This window comes from Stegodyphus dumicola, chromosome X1 (assembly GCF_044657685.1).
Source record: "Stegodyphus dumicola isolate Sdum_Otavi_A_Nest chromosome X1, ASM4465768v1".
NCBI classification, from domain to species: domain Eukaryota; kingdom Metazoa; phylum Arthropoda; class Arachnida; order Araneae; family Eresidae; genus Stegodyphus; species Stegodyphus dumicola.
In genome coordinates this window covers 242,574,522-242,592,952 of record NC_140780.1, presented here as the reverse complement: position 1 = coordinate 242,592,952, position 18,431 = coordinate 242,574,522, and the positions used below count along the sequence as shown (strand labels likewise).

Sequence of the window (18,431 nt, the reverse complement as noted above, 5' to 3'; positions counted from 1 at the left end):
GAAGTGGTCTGTGTATATGGTGATGGGTTGTACAGTTCAGCAGAAACGAACAGAACATGCCAATATCCTGCAAATAAGCATAATTTCGATATATCAAAATATAGGAAACTCACTACTCACAATAAAGCATAAGAATGTTTATAATATTAATAAATTTTTCTAAGCAGCTAAGAATTAATAAATAATGTAAACAATTTGTATGGAGACATAATTCAGAGAAATAAGGACATTCACTATCTTTTAAATACAATTTTTAAATAGAATAAGTTAAAAAAATTGCTTTAAATATGATTTATTAGAAATCATTCTAACATCTAGAAAGAAATGTTTTTAATAATCTTTTAAAATTGAAATTATGTTTTTAGCTCCTCGCATTAGTTTTTATAGTCTGTCATTTAGTTCATTTGCCGTAAGTTTATGGTAATATATGTTACCTATTACTGTTATCTATTTTAGTGCTTTGACTTGCATATAAGACACTGGAAAACGAAACTTTAGCTCCTTTCATATTCTGTTCAGAAGCTGAATAGTTTTCTTTAGTGTGTCTAGTATGTTTTTCTATTTCTTCTAAATACTGCTTCTCCTGATAGTATATATGATAAAGACGTTTTGAGTACTATTTCTACTAATGATGGTTTCAGTACTTGTAAAATAAAAAGTGTTCATTCATAAGTATCAAAACTAATTTACACAGAATTCTAAAGCATGATACAGAACAGTTAAGGTGGCTTATTTCTCCTTTTACACGTCTTCAATCGGTTGCCTTTCCCAAGCTACAAAATTCTAAATGTTACACTCGCAAGCATTTCTAGTTTTTCTAGTTTTTCTGCGGAGTAACCGCCAACAACCGACAAGAATAATACACTGAAGTACCACTGAAATAGGGATAGACATGGCTATGGCCCACCAGCGGCCGAGCGGTAAAGTCGCTGAACACTGGTAGTTCGGTCCGAGGTTCGAATCCCGCGAACGGGCTGGCTGCATGGGCGTTTTCCCCATGTGTAACGTGTATACGAGCCAGTTTCCCTTAGAAAGTCCTCCACGAAGGCATCCTTTCCCTTAGGCAGATAGCCCTCGTGAGCTTTGCCATAATTAAAATATACACACAATACACACAGACATGGCTATGCAAATTATTTTATAACGCTGCACAGCATTTATGATGACGTGAGGGCGTTGCGGTAACTGTATGTTTAGCTAGTACTATGGTTGTTGTTAACCCCTTAACTGCCGCGGAAAACGTACAAGATTCATTTACCAGTGCCACGGTTTTTCACACAGGCACGCGTAGTTATGCGATGTATTAGGAGGAAAATAAGTGCAAGTTTTACTTTCACAAAATAAAGAATAAAAAAAATAAATGCACAAAATTTAATGTTTTGAGTAAAAGTATAATGAAAAAAATTTAAGTATAATAAAAAAGATACCTAAAATGCTTTGCGATACGGGTAGCAGCGGAAAGCATATGATAGTAGTTTGGAAGGGCATATATATACTCCCGGGGCAGTTAACGCATCGGCTGAGCAAGGCGTATATATACGCTCGCGGCAGTTAAGGGGTTAATCAATCATTTCAGTTGCCAATATGAGTAAAGCTTCTGATTTAGACACCTTCAATCGAGGACAGATAGTAGGTGCTCGATGCATGGATCATTCAATTTCCGAAATCGTCAAAGGACTAGGATTACTGAAGTCGACAGTGTCAAGAGTACACTCAGAATACACGGATAGTGGGAAAAGGAACTAGCGATCGGGAAAATTGCAAAGGACAATAAGCCTCGGACGAGAGTGGTGGGAGATAGCTCATTTGTACTGCACATAGTCAACGAAGCAAACATGAGCTCAAATTGCCAACCAGCTGAATCAGGGCAGAAGTCGTGTAGTCAGAAAATGAATCGTGCAACGCTTGCTTCACTTTATGCGCTTCGGAAGCCGTAAATTCACGAGAGAATCAATCTTCATTGCATGGCATTGAGCTGCAGGTCTTGTCTGGGCAAGAGAACACAAAGAACGGATTCTAGAACAGTAGAAACGAGTAGCATGAAGTGATGAATCTCTACTCGGACCATTTGATACTAATAGGAGGTTGAAAACATGGCGTCAGGATCATAAAGCCATGGATCCCGTATGATTGCTAGGAACTGTACAAGGCTATTGCAGCTCGATAATGGTCTGGGTTGTTTTCCTTTGGCAGTGTGTGGGAACTTCGTATTTGTACCAGCCTCCCTCAGTATGATTCGGCACCTAGAATTGCTGGGAGATCATCTCCGTCCATTTATGTTGTCCTGTCATTTACACGGGAATGGAGTATTCCAGCAAGAGAAATGCACCTGGTACAGGTCCCAGTTGGCTACTGCCTGGATGGATGCACATTCCTATAACTTCTGTGTTATGAATTAGATACCTAGAAGCCTCGACTTAAATCCTACTGAGCACCTTTCGGATATTTTGGAGAAAGGTGTGAAGCCACGTCACGTAACAATAGCGACCCTTCATCAGTTATGGATAGCTCTATTAGACGTCTGGCAAGCCATTCCCGTAGAATGCTTTCGCAAACGTATTGAATCTATGCCTCATCGTGTGGCAGCCATTATCAAAACCATATAAGGCCCGATTCGTTATGGACTTGCTATCTCTAATTCAGTGGCACTTCAGTGTATTTCCAAGTATTTCTCCAATTGCTTTTGCGTTTATAAACTGAAAATGCTCCTGTAAATATGCGATTTTTTTCTGTTTTCTTAAAGAGTGCTTTTAGATTTATAAAAGTCTATCCATTTTTCTTGGTTCAAACTGTGTTGATTATAAATGGATGCATTCCAAACACTTTTCTTTACAATTCAGTATCGTTTCCTACTTTAATGAAAATATGTCGGTGATTAACCTTACCTTTAAATGCACACTTAAATGCACTTTATTCATCATCACTTCGTTTCAAAATTTCACATCTGCATTGACGAAGTAGCTATGTTTCCTTCTGTGCGTGCAAATATTTCGTCCTCCGGGTTCTCTCCAAATGTAAGCGTCCTTCGAATCATGAATTAATGTGAACCCCCATTTCTCTCAGAAGAAATTGTATATTTCAGCTGTGATGTTATCTGCAACCATTCGAGCAAGTTTTGTTTCATTATGAAGTCAACGAAATACAGAACTTTGGCTTTCAGTCATAAATAGCATTCCTGTTCAGTCTTTTACGTCACATTTGCTGAAAATTACGGAAGTTCAGACGACTTCTGCAAATATGGCTAGCAGCAGAATTTCTGTAGCGATTAGCAGCTACGGACAGAAATCTATTTTGAAAAGCATTTCGTTTTCTTCTACGATTTTGTAAGGGTTTTAGAGACTTGTGTTCAGACGGCAGACTTTGTGCCTGAAAGAAATTCAGTTTATCTTGGTACTTCCACTTCCAGTTATCTGCCCTGCCTTTAAACAGTATGCCGGCAGGTCTTCACTTCAAAAGAACTCTACCAAGCGATGCTTTAAAGCAATTTAATTGCTTTAAAGCATCGGTTCTGTCAATGCTGTAAACAAACCCTAAATTGCAGGCGTTCAATCGCGAAGAAATGTTCTTTTCGCAAAGTGCTTGTTACGCCTTTCGATGACATCATGCCATTGTCTACATTTCAGAAGCAGACTGGTCAATTTGAATTAGATAATATTAATTAGACTTATCTTTTGATCATTCTATAAAACTATAAGTCCGATTAATTGGTTGAAATTTCATTACTTTTATAGTTATTAAGTTTAAGTTTGGATAGCAGTATAGGTAAAATGTGGCAAAACTAACCGTAGTATAAGTAGGTTTTGTGGTTAAATTTAATACTGGACATCATTGTTGATAGCTTATCCAACTTCTAACTAAAAGTAATTTAGAAATGTCAATATTTATGACAAATAGACTTTTGGTAAAATGCTTCCAATATTTATTATATATACTTTCAATATTTATTGTTATATATTTTGCTACTGAGAATAAGGAAGACACAAGTAGTCTCACTCACGAAGGTATAGGGTTCAAGAGTTAAATGTTAGTTCAAAGGTATGTGCAAAATATTGGTAGATGGTCTGATTTAAATCAGTGGAATAATAAAAGAGCCACAATACACATTTTAAATTTTCTCTACATGTTCCCTCTATAAACATTCACACTTGATTTGCAAATACTTCAGAAATGTCTAAAGCATCGGAAATGTCTAAAGGAATAATATTGAAATAAGTATGAAAATTTCCTTTCCTTTCATTTCAGTCTTGGAGAGTAATATACTTTTCAACTGTTCAGTTACTTGACAGGTTTTAATCTTTGTTACAATGAAATGGTAACTTTCAGAGTTTCAGAAATTCTTCATCTTATTCATAAGCAAACTGCTTTGTTTTAGCTCATTGTTAAAATGTTTTTTTTTTTTTTGTTATGTATGCTATTTGAAAATAATCATCAAAATATTATACGAAAGGAATTCATGTGAAGGCAAATGCATTGAAATAGACTCTTCTGATTAAAACGTTTCATAAATTTTTGCAGCATGTGAATTCCTTTTCAAGAGTGAAGAAAGAAGTAACGGCACCTTCAGTTCTCCAAATTATCCAGGTTACTACCCGAGGGACACAGAATGCGTTTACATATTTAGAGGAAGAGAAAAAGAGAGGGTGAAAATCACATTTACATCATTTGAAATCGATGGAATTCCACCGTAAGTATCCAAAGTTTTGTTATCTGAAATAAAATCTTGTATACCTATTAGAGCAAAAATGAGCGAAACAATTACTTGTCGCGTAGTTTCGTCAAAGAAAACAGCAGCTAGAAAGCCGCAAAGGAAGAAAAAATATCCTTAGACTATTAAAAACGTACACTGAATTTTAATTGGAAACGATAATTAAATAAAACAATAGAAGTTTTGAGTTTGAATTACAGTATCTTCGACTGATAACTACTTGAAAATATTTAATAACTATTTATTGATTTATGAGGTGTTTTCTCCCTCTTTTCCACATGTCTTTGTGATGTAATTGGAAGCATACATGACCCGTATTCAAGAGGTCCGGTGTTCGAGTCAGGCCGACGGCAATGCATGTTTTTCATTCTCCTGTATCAGTATAAGCTAATGTCTCTAATGCACATTTTTTACCTCTCCTGCTCCGAAAAATACCTAATGACACTACAAAAATTAAAGCAGTCCTGGAAAACTAATGCTTTTCAAAATGTAAGGTTTATGTCATGCGCCACGTATTTTATTAAACTCTGCAGCGAAATAATGATTACATTCGCTTTCGATTAAATATAAGATTTCGATTTTTGATAATTTCAATTTATTATGCAAGTCGTAAATGCAAATTAAAAATTCCATGTATTGCACAATGAATTGTATGTCTTATATTTGTAATTCTTAATATAATAGAATATCCCAAATATCTTAGAATTTGTATTTCTTAATTATATTGTGTTTCGTAAATTATCTAATAATGCATTTAAGCTTTCAAAATTTTGAGGGTTTTTAAAAAGGGCTTTGATCATGTAAATGACATTTAAATACTTGACGATTTTTTTCCATGAGAATATATGCAATTACTTCACTTTGCTTAAAATAGTTTTCACATCCTCAATTAATAGGTAATTTCAAGTGAATTTATTCATTTATTTCTGGAACGACCATACCTCAGAAACATAATAAGGCAAATTAAAGATTTAAGAGTATTTTATTACATTTATAAATGCTTTGTACTAAACTTATTAGTACGCTTTTGAATTCAGTTTTAATTTAAATTCAGGAAAAAAAAATTACCTGTAGTAATACATGTCTTAGAAGGCATACCTTTTCTAAACTTTGAAAATCTTCAATAATAATTATAAGCAAAGTAAATTTGTAAAGCTATCTAATGAAGTATATAAAAATGTTTTTCCAAATTTTATTCGGTTTTTATAGATTTAACTAACATCATAATAACGCTATTGTTAGTAAATCATTAAATTATTAAAATAATTATCAACTATGCTGAAAAACTCAAAATTTGGTATATGCATTTGATGAATTGAAACCTTTTTGAGAAGATAAACGAATTGAGATCACATGGTAATGCAGGGAATGAGTTGTTGCGGAACTTATATGAAGTTTGCGCAGGAAGACTGTCATTCGACAACCCATGGCAAAGGTATAGATACAGGTTGAAGCAAGACTGGTACCTATGCATTCCAGTTGGTATATATTAGGAATTACCATGGCTTGCAAACTCTCAAACTTCCTTCCCAATTTTGAGGGAGAACACCCCGAGGGGCTGTCTGAGAGTCTCCTATCCTTTTTCTGCTACTACACACCTCTCGAGACGACTTTCGGTTCACCTTGCATTTTGAGTGCATCTTGCTGCACAAACACTAATGCTTAAAGTAGCTTTCGATGCTCCTTTGATAATTCAGAAGTGTGTGTAGGTATGCATGTATGAAAGTAAGTGTTCATGTATGTGTGTATACATACACATGCAACGTGTGTATACACGTTGAACATGTTTTTCTTTCTGGCGTCACAGGAAAGGTTTGGTGTACAATACATATGTGGACAAACAGACAAACAGACAGACTGCCAGAGACGGACCCCTGAGCCAAGCAGCTTAGCCTTTAAGGAATCAGAATCCGCACTCCGGGGACCATTCGAGCGAGCGCAGCCCCCGCGGTCCCCACAACACTGCTACCGTACGCTACCCAGGCAGCCACATAAACAAAAGATGATGAAATTCCGTTTGTAATGTCGGTCTCCCAGAGAGAACCGAAGGGGAGCAAACCCCCAAGGTCAGCTACAATATCTAACAATGTTGCGACCCCACGGCCAAGGGGCAAACAAGACTGTACCAATACGGTCCCTGCCGAGCCTGAACCATGCCCCGAATGAAGGGAGGTTCTAGTCTTGTGAAGACTGATTATATACTCCATTGGTTGAGACTGCCTAAGTACAGATTTTAGCTAGTACTTTCCAGGAATTCTCCTGAGTCAAGCCCAGGGGGGCATGCGTAGACAGTGAGGAGGATCTTGTTCAAACATCTGCGCAGCTACAGGTGACAGGTGACGGAGGACGGGGACATCTGATGTCTAATAAAGGTAAGCAGGTACATGTCCCATGCCTTCCACTAACTCCTCGATAACTCCTAAAATGGAAAGATAAAATGAATATTACAAAACACAATTTAATTACATGAAAACCTACATTGAACATACAAACATTTTCTGACTACATCTAATTTCCAAGAAGTTACATAGTTATCTACAGTATTAGGAAATTCAAATGTATCAGTTCATCCCGCGACGTCAGTCCTTGAATCGCTCTGATTGACAACCGAAATGATGCCATTCGCAACATACCTTCTGCCTTTTGAGTTGCTGTATAGCTACTCAAAAACTGTCAATAAAACTTAAATTCAGTCTCCGTGCAGTTTCTTGAGAGAACGACAAGAACGAGTTACAGTCTTTGGAGAATTTCTGGAGTTGCCACCATCCGTATCTGGCGACTGTTCTGGCCAATCACTGGAAGAAGGAACTTCTGTACGAACAGGCTCCAGCGGCAAGTCTTAAATGGGCATCTCTGGAAATAATTCAGTGACTCTGCCTAAAGGCCGTGTTCATGTTTCCTGCATGACAATTCTTCTGCAGTTTCAGTGCTTTTGAAATCATATTTCACTAAGACGATGTCGTCGACTTGAATACTATATATTTGAGGACTTTGCCAATGTCTCTGCATAAATTGCCCTAAATACTACTTCATAAAATGAATCTTAAATGTTCAATTTAACTTAGCGCGATACTTTATCTTTTCCGTAAACTGTGAGCACCAAACTCGCCGATTTCTGTAATTTCTGAATTCAGTCTGTCGGTCTGTGGGTTAAGAACATGGCTGGAGTTAATGGAATCGGATCTTTCATGTCTTTTGATAAATATGATAAAGATTGGGAATTCATGACTTTCCCAATCACATATTATTATCCTTAATTCTTCGTAAATCATGAGAGCTTTGCCTAAAGATCTTCTAAGGAGCTTTTCAACGATTCTAACAAGTCTCTCTCACCAGCCTGCCGTGAGAGGAAGAAACTTCCACATAATACATTGAATACCTCAGCTAATCGATTTATTCGCTCTCTCTCTCATCTATTTCTTTTAAGTAACTATAAATTCGTACCATTGTCACAATACACGATTCTAGGTCGTCCTCGTCTCTCTATAAACGTCTAAATGAAAGCAGGAATGCTTCTGGAGATAGAGATGAAACTATCTTCAAGTATACAGTTATGTATATGGCACATATAAACAAACTTTCCGTACTTTGTCACCGTACTTAACACATAAGGATTTTGCTTAATCTATTGCCATATTCTCAAACACAGACGCATTTTCAATTCTGTCTGCAGGCAGTACGGCTGAATCTGCCGTTAATGATTGAGACTTAAATCCTTGACACTTGATACAATCTTTCAAAACATTTTGAACTGTTTTCCTATCTTTAAGGGTCCAATATTTTTCGCGTAGTAACATTTGAGATCCTGCATGACTAATCTCACGATTAAAATACTCAATACGTCTTTGTGCAAACACATAATCCTCAGGCAATACGGTTGGCGGTATAAACTCTGGTTTATCAATTTTTCGGTTGTATGAGATTTCAGAGTAATTTCTTCTTGATCTTTGAATGTATACAGGTGTGCCATTCCTTTTTCAAGAGGAAAACATTCCTTCTGTACTTCTCGTATTATTATAACCTTAGCATCCTGAATCTCTTGTAACTTTAAATCCCCTTTTTCTAACTGTTTTTATAATTTGACTTGACATTATTAACAAATATCGATATCCAAGCCACTAACCTCAAACTCAAATGTTAAAAAGGAGTATTTTTCTAGTTACCATGGCAACTGACATTTTGATAAATTTATTTGATGAAGTTTGACTTTTCTCCTTTCAGGAGCGGTTTTAGAAGATTCATTTCTTATTATTTCAGCCGTGGACCCACAATCGGAAGATTCCCTCAGCTAAAACGGTCCTTCCCAACAATATGAATCAAACACGAGTCTGATTTGTGTTGTTGCACTGTCACTTCTAGTAAACAGGCCGATGAAATAAAAAATGGCCACTTTCGGTACTATCAGTAACCCTTTCGATAATACCCAATTTCTCCCACTCCTGAAATATATGCTTATATTCATCCAAAATTAATTTATCTTTTGTGCACTTACACATTCTCTAGTGACGCTTCCTTCCATGTTAATTCTTTATTAGAAGGCAATGCCCTTATTTCCGATATTATATTTTTGTTTGACGAGGGTCTGAAATCCCAAAAATTTCTATCCTCCATAATTTACTAACTGATAACTTACTCACTTGCAAAAATATAACATTATAAATCAGGTCATTACTTTTCTCAGTTTGAGAAGTATTGCAATTTCCTATCAAAACACTTTCTGAGCGAGTATTTACCAAATACTCGTACAAGCCACAGCTCAATTTCACAAAAAAGCTCTATAAAGACAGTGCCAATTACATTGGCTTCTTGTAACAAATTAATTTCTGTCTCCCCCAGTATCAGATCTGATAAACAAATTCTCTTCTTTTTCAATTCATACAAAGAAACAAATGGCAGGCCATTAACTCTCTAGTCATTAGGCGAGAGAGGAGAGCGGCAATCGTTGTAGCAGATTTAGCGTTACCTAAGGTGCACAACGAGGAGGCTTGCTACTTTATACAAATATCCATGCCTTTTCTGGAATTCGAACCTGCATCCATCCATACAGCTATCAGGGTCAATAACCATTATATTTATATTTATATATATAACCATTATATAACATATATTATTCCTTTCATTCAAAACACTCGGATCAGTGACCTTAGGCATTGAGTTGCAAATGTTTCGTTCCAAAAATGTTGCTATTCGGAAGGGGGAAGATTCCTCACTTAAAGATTAAATCAACAAATTACATACAGTATATTCTACTTGCTACATTTCTTTCCTCCCATACAAGGTGTACATCATCTTGACTTTTTGATGTGACTTTAAGTTTAATTTATCTACTGCAAATTTGCCAAGATGTTGAGATATATGTTGATAAGAATGTTAAGATCCAGTATTAGGAATGCATCTTAAAGTTGCTTCTCTACTATTTGATTTAGCTTCAAAGTAATTAAATATATGGATTTAGTTCTTACAGTTGTCAGTTAATGCATTAGACTGAACTGATTTGCATTTTTATTGACTTCTAACCTCTTCTGGTTTAATATTTCAATTATTACTTTTAAGGTGAGTACACATAAGCCTATTATGAGTTTTGCAGTTATAATACAAACAAATATTTCTCATTTTAAAAATGATCAAATGAAAGCAAATAGAAACAAGCCTTTTATCTCATCAAAATATTCCTTTTAGCATCTAAATTCATATTTCTGGCAGTAAAACAATCTTAATAGGATGAACTTTGTCACAAAAAAGGCAACTGGAATTTCTTTTACTTGAACAGTCGTAAGAGGTGGTGCTTACCAAAGCTGCTGCATTAGCGCCTTCAGCGGGCGGTTTATCAACGCACACTCTTTTCTTTCCAACCAAATCAGCATTGAAACTTGAACGCGCAATTTCAGTTATTTCTTCAAATTTAAATTATTTTGTCTCATTAAATTCATTTTCCTAAGGAACGTTCTTCTAATTCACTTGTTTCGCTTAAATTTCTTCTTCTTTCCCAAGCATCAGAATTTCTCCGGGTAAGCATGATTCCACTAAAGGGACTAAAAACAAGTCATATTTTCCTTTGGTGCTTTCCAGGCTATCTAACTGCTTCTAATTCATCATACAGCGCCAAAAGGTCTACATTCAAACGTCCAGAAACAACATTTTCATCACCATACTCAATAGGTCTGCACGTAAATCTGAAAAAGTAAATCCTCTTGTCCGAAACGTTCGCGGAGCTGACTGATCGCCTTTGGATGAGTCACTGCGGTAGCTAGAGAACTTTCCATCGCTTTCGGTTGCCTTTGATATCGGAATTACCACTTGAAGTAAATACTGGAATTGTTATCGTCTTCAGGAATTCTTTAATCATTATGAATCTTGGATAATTAACTCCAAAATGTAAAATAATCTTTCGCATAGCCACTGCATTTCTTCAGTTCAATCTTCGATAACTTGAAGTTCCTTTTTACAGAAATTTCTCCAGATGATTTAACAGCTGCTATGATTTTCTTGCTTGCTAAATGTTCAGTTCTGAAACACAATTCCGAAACTTTTTGACGATAAGTTTCAGCAGATTCAAAATCTTCTTCATATTCTTTTATATTAACTTTACATTTTAAAATAACTATCGAAAGCTCTTTTCACCATTATTCTAAACGAGTAAATTTATCCTTTAGAAGTCATCTTCTACTTTATTCATAAACGCTGTAAATATTTTCTCCATTATCTCTTAATGATTACTATCGATAGTATCAGTAGTCACAGAGATAACCCCACATTGGGTGCCAAAAAATTTTATTTTGCGCTTCTCGCAATGAAGGCTAACTCTGATAAAGGACCATAATAAACAACATCTAGCCGACGTTACCTCGGTAACTCCTGAAACGAAGAGATAGTATGACACATAACAAAACACAGTTCAGTTACATGAAAACTTACACTGAACATACACACATTTTCTTATTGCATCTAGTTGCCAAGAAGTAGCATAGCTCTCTACATTTGCAAGAAATTCAAATGTATCAATACATCACGCGACGTCAATCCGTAACTAGCGCTTATTGGTGAGTGAAATGATGCCATTCACAACAACCGTATTAATCTCCGAGTTACTTTATCCCAATTCGTCTTTAAGTAAGCTATCCCCTCCCAGAATTTTCAGGTGCAGATTTCGAGCAGTATGAGTCCCTGTACTGACGCGGAGAATTTTATACGTGTGGCTTAAGTGAAGCAGCTACTGAAAGAAAGTACAGACAACGATTCCTGAGTACATTTTTTGAGCAGCTCAACTGTTTCCTTCCGCAGCGTTCGTGTAGCGATGCATGCTCTCGAAACCGCACGAGGAATAATGATTTACACCAGAAGAACTCTTTTATCTACCGCGAAAATGCTCTGTACCACCTCAACACGCTATTTCCTAACATATATTCTATTGCAAAATCTGCTTATTTCGGCCTCATTCTACCCACCTCTATATTTTTTAATCGTCCTACATATATATATGTCAATATATGCTGACGCGTCGGAAAATTTAAACAGAGAATTGAGACAAAAGTTTTTTGACATAGTTAATTTTAATTCATTAAAAATTTGTCGCGCAAAGTTTCAATTGTCTGTTTCGGCGAAACGCGTAATGGAGTTAGCTTGGTTCGAAGTTCATTTAAAAAAAATTTCCCTTGAAAAGCCAAAATGAGCTTCGAAATTGGACTAATTAACCATTTACCGCTTCTTAATTTTAATATATACTTTTATATTTTACCTTGATCAATTGATTAGCATTTTACTGTGTTTTATACTGTGTTAAAAATTATATAATTTGTTTAGCATATAACTTTTTTATTATTTTAACTTGTAAATAGTCAAATATTATTATTTTAATTTGTAAATATTCAAATATTTTTTCTCCTCTTTCACACATTTCACAGCAACTAATATACTTATGTTGGAGTTTTCTTGGAGCCACAGTTTTTGGTAACTTTTTGGCGTACTTACTAAAATTTATCTTCTAATTTCCTTAATTTTGCAGCACAATGCTCAAAATTTTGACCAAAATTGGTCTTTTTTCGTTTGTTCTTACAACTTTACTTATAATAATATATATATGTATATATGATCCTATAATCATATCGAAATAGAAACTGAAAAACTAGCAAGTAATGTGACGTAAGACCTATTTGGTTTTAAAATGTTTTTGATCCTATAATCATATATATATATATATATGCATATATCATTATAGGATCAGAATTAAAGGATTCACTTAGTTTAGATTAAATTTATGATTATTGTTTATGATTATTTATGACTATTGTGTAGGTCAGAAACATGGTTATTCTAGTAAATTAACTCGTGGCACCAGCCTATGAAGTGAAGATACGAGATATGTAACATCATGTTATATTTTCTTGAATATTTTATTCTTTTTTCCTTAATATTTTGGTCCATCGAGGTTTGGCAGATACAGGAAAGTTACTAATTTTCTTCCTATTTTATGTTATATATAATATATACGTGTGCATATATTTATATGCATATATATACATATATATATAGATACATACATATTCGTACATGCATACACCTCACATTTATATATACTTTGTGCTTGTGTGTCTGTTGTGCATTGTATGTGTAATATTTTAAAACAGAATCATTCATTTATAATTATAATTAGCTTTCATAAAAGTGCAACTTATCTCTCTCGTTCCGTAATGAATCATCTCCTGATAGCAATCTCCCCGTTTATCGCTTAAGCAAAAGTTGTTATAAAATATTTTACTAACAATGAAATGATGATCATTAAGATAGTAAGGGTCAGGCTCCGATGTCATCGTTTTCCGATGAAAACAGAATTCTCATTTAAGGCTTTGAATACATGAATCTACCTAGTGCTGAGCTGCTGCTGCTCGAGTGATATCTAGTATTAAAGACGATGGACTAAAATTTCAGTTTAATGTAGATGAAATAAAAAAAAATGCGTTGTTAATTTACATTTCGTACACATTGTAAAAAATGTGTGAATGTATATTGTAAAAAATATTAAAGGAATTTATGTGTGTAATTTACTGGCAAATGAATGGTAATAAATCATTTACATTCTAAAATAAAAATTGATGCAGTTAGTAAATCTAAAAAGATCCATTATCAGAAGAGTTAAGAAAATAAGTAAATTATTCTTAATCCTACCACGGAAAACTTGCAGAGAATGTTTTTTCAGAAGCGATTTTTTTGAGTTTGTCCATATAAAAGTCTTAATACTTCAGTTGCTGAAATATGAATCTCCTATTTTTTGTTATTGAAATGTAATGAAGTACGATTCAAATTACTTAATGCCCACGACAGCAAAAATATACCCAGTAAATAGTCAGATTGTCTAAAGTTCTATCCTTATGTCACATAGTATAATTAATTCGTGAAGATTTGTGTAATACCACTGATTTGAAGGTGTCTTTCCTATATTATTTTACTGAGTTTGAATAAGCAGCATTAAATAAGATAGACGCAGTCATTTAAATTAAAATACTTCGAAACTGGCTAAAGTGTTTTCCTTTCTTCATGCTACGATTTCTTAAGCCTTTATTTTGTTACGGACTTTAATTTGTTATGAATCGTACCTTGAGTGTAATAAATACTGACCTTTACCGAAAATGTCTAAAAAATAGTGTTTCAACTCCCTTGGAAACTTAAACTTTGCCACATATTTACTAGTTTCTGCTTGAGTTATAGAAACTAGGATGCCTTAGCAATTGCCACGTTCAGGTCTGAAAGTAAAGAGGGGAGTAGGAAAACACCTGGAGATAAGCCTCCAAATGAGACCTCCAGCACTAAATAATAATACACTTTCTACTAGCGATAAAACTAACTTTATAAGATATTTCTCCCACCTTCTTGGCATGCCTTCGTGGTGTAATGGTCAAGCACTTTGGGCACTTATTCCAGAGGTCCGCGGTTCGATTTCCGGCGAAGGCGGTTGCTCTTTTTTCATCTTTCCTGCTTCCTAAAGAAATCCTAATATCTCTACATACAGCCTCTACATATCAAGTCGGGAAACGCCATCAATAGGGGCGAAAGGGTTAATGGATCCGCAGCTGCAATTTCATGAACTTGCATAATTCAACTAAATTCTGAAATTTGAAGAATATTATTATGTCGCATGATATCATGATTTTACTAGTCCATTCTTTTATCTTTCTCTGTGTCTCTTTAACAATAAACTGGCAGTTGCTGTAGATTACGTCTTCTGCTTATAAGTATATGAACGCGAAATTAAACTGAACGTCTGAGGGAAAAAAGAAAAGGAAATGCTATTTGACACAGAACTCAAAATTCAACAAATAAATCTGTCTGTGACTTAGCTGCTCTATAATGCTTCTAAAAGTCAACGGAAATGGGCAGTTATTATATAGGTTAATAGCGATCATTATAAATGAAAAAGAAAATACTAAGTTTTTTTAAATTAGATTCATTAAAATTACTCATTTATTTTTATTTAATTAAAGTACCTATCTATCTTATCAAATTTTTTATTTGTTGACTCCAGAATAAAGCTATGGTTACGATTTTCTTCTAGAACCAATCTTCTGAAGAAGATATTATGAGAAATGTAACACAATTTTTATATTCTTTTGCTCTATGCTGTTTTATGTTTTCATGTGCACTTTGTTCTCTGCACTAAGTATTTTCATTGTAAAGTAATTTTTGTATTTATTTTTAAATTTTTATCTAATTTTACTCTACAATATTTTACTCTACAATATTTACAATATTATATACTACTTACTTATTTTTTCTATTTGATAAGAATAGGCTTTAAACATGAATATTACAATTATTCTTATACACATACGCATATATGTACACGCATGCATACATACAGATAAGAAACTGAATAATGTTTAATTAATAAACACCATGAATGCAGTGCAAAATGCTATTAAATTAATTAGGAAATAAATAAATTTATTTTTAATGTAATCAGGTCTGTTGTTTGTTAGTTATTAGTTTCATAACCGTGTCTTTAAATTCAATTGTTGGTATAGTAAATGTTTCCAGTTCTCCGTCTAAAGTAGGTTGCAACTTCATACAATTTAAATTTTTTTCATAAAGTTTCGAAGGGAGCTATAAACTATTTGTGTAATTATTAACAGCAGATCCATTGATTAATCCCTTACCTTTTATGCAACTTGACGTATTTCAATTATAACTGTTGATTAACTCACGAAATACTGTCCGCTTCTAAATACGCAAAATATTCAGTAATTTCTCTGTATTTCTACCGTTATGTTAATTTTAGATTTCCTTTCTGTATTAAGTAATAATTTCATTTTTAGGATATATTTTAGAAATTTTTAATCGTGTGTTTACACATTTAGAGAGCAATCCATAAGTTTTTAATATGATATTTCCTTATATTTTCTTATAAATATTCAGCATCTATGACGGTTTTGAAGTTACAGCCAAAGGTTCGTTGGTCTGTACTAAAGAATAATTGTATTTTTAATTTATTCCAGTTCTTATCGTGAATGTAACTATTTCTAAGATTTTAATAATATAAAATTTTATGCATGGTTAACAGATGTTTGGAAGAAACAGCGAGTGATTATGTCGAATTTTACAACTTCAAAACAACGGACAGAAAAATTCCACGTCATTGTGGCAGTCAGCGACCAAAGTATATAGAATCCGACTCCAGTTATTTCCGCATCACTTTCATGTCCAATGAGAAGTTTGACGGTACAGGATTCCAAGCCTTCTATGAATTTAAGAAACAAGAAGGTAAATATTGTTATAACCAATAAAAATTTTTATTAAGATACAGATGCATGAGTATGTACTGATGCATTAATTTATTAACGTAGGAAAGAATAAAGGGAATCTTAAATTATCTTAAACGATGAAAATATGTATAGTTTCAACATAAAAAAATGATGAATAATTCGCAACCAGAAACCAATGTTAGATTTTTCTTTCTCCCGCTTACTTACTTGAAGCTTTTCAATCTTACAGATCCAAATTAAAATTTCTAAAAAATGCTATCAGTTATTATGATCGTTCAGTCTCGATTTGATAATTTTGTTGCTTAGGAAATGCAAATTTTGTAAATTATTGTAGTTATATAATTATTAGTTTTTTTCTTCTTCTCTTTGTTTAATTCAACATTTTCATGAATGAAAGCAGTCAGCGATTCCTTTTTTTGTTCAAATAGCGATTAATAGCCATTTTTTTAAAAATAGGCCTTACTTTTTTCGTAGCTGAATATAAAATGAAATTTTGAATGTGGTCCTAATACCACATATAAAATTCATAAGCTTGACTGGCAATTCTGTAATTATAGCGTAATATCAACTATGGTTTCCAGATATACTGCTGCCATTAAAATTGCAGCACCATGAAGGAAAGCATTGCACGTAAACAGTAGGGCATGAAGACAAATTGATTAAATTTGTAAGCATTTTGGAGGTTTACAGGGGTGCAAAATTACTAGAAATAGCTGCCATCCCTGGCAGCTAAAACGGCCCTTAGTTAGGCATGGCATCAAACTAAGCCTGGATGACAGAAATTGGCAAGTCATTCCACGCTGCTTGAGGAGTGGTGGTCCAGTCTCTCAGCATCCCATGACCAGATGCTTCCATTGGAGGATAGATCTGGAGACCGTGCAAGCCAGGGCAGCAATCGAATACCCTGTGTATCGAGGAAGGTCAAAACACGACGTGTAATATGTGGTCTTGCATTATCTTGTTGGAAGATGGCGTTTGGAGGCCTCGAAGATATGGCACACCCACTGGACTTAAGACGTCAGAAATGCACCGATCTGTGTTCAAATTACCGTTGATCCGAACTAGAGATGTGCGTGTCGTGTACCCAATGGTTGCCCAAACCATCACACAAGGAGCAGGGTCCCTTTGTAGATATCGAATGCAACCAGGAGACGTGTGGTCTCCTTGGACACTCCAGACACGAATACGGCCAGCAGAATACTGCATGTAGAGCCGGGACTTGTTTAAAAACGCGACATTGTGCCACTGTGCTGCGTTAACTAATCTTTGTACCCATCTTTGTTGTTTGGCGACTTCCCTTGAGAATGCAGAGAGTCGCCGTCACTCTTGTCAAGGGAAGCCGAAGTAATGGTCCCCCTGCTGATAGTCCACATTGCTACAAATGCCGACGCACCATACGAGCTGATACTGGGCGTGCTGCAAGCATGCCCATTTCCTGACTAATGATCCGTGATATTGTCGTACGATTTTACACAACTGACCTCACAATATGTCTGACCTCTTTGGCGTTAGTCATGGGGGACGTTGATATCCTACACACCGTTCAGTATGACCCTCAGCAATCCATTAATAACATATTGGCATGCCAGTGGTTGGATGTCGACCAGTGCGACCGACGATATCACGGAACGATAATCTACACTTTCGATAGTGAACGATCCTACCTCTATTGAATTTCGATAAATTTCCTGGTAAGCATTTCCTCTTCTTATTCGAGGCATAATACGATATTCTGAGCAAACTCCAACCTTACAAAGCACTTTCCGTATGAGAAATTCACTACACAAAGTTTCTTTTATGCAGTGCTTCAGATGTCGTTTCTTCCTCCTGCGTCGTCTAAATGCACTGAAATACTAATTTATTTGCATATCCCAAATTCTTTTTCTTTTCATGTGATTTTGGCATTAGTCAGATCATTCCTTCCTGGTGTTGCAATTTTAATGGCCGGCAGTGTACTTCAGCTGGTCAGTACA

At 34.9% G+C, this 18,431-nt stretch overlaps 1 protein-coding gene across 2 annotated transcripts in view; it reads left to right on the top strand.

The window, feature by feature from the left end:
* The window catches only part of LOC118184292 (suppressor of lurcher protein 1-like), a 246,512-nt gene that overhangs the window by 215,188 nt on the left and 12,893 nt on the right, over positions 1-18,431 (top strand). For both annotated transcript variants that reach the window (XM_035353943.2, XM_035353944.2), the window contains exons 5-6: positions 4,516-4,684; positions 16,257-16,456. In XM_035353943.2, coding sequence (XP_035209834.1) covers positions 4,516-4,684; positions 16,257-16,456 — 369 coding nt within the window. The remainder of the gene's footprint in view (positions 1-4,515; positions 4,685-16,256; positions 16,457-18,431) is intronic.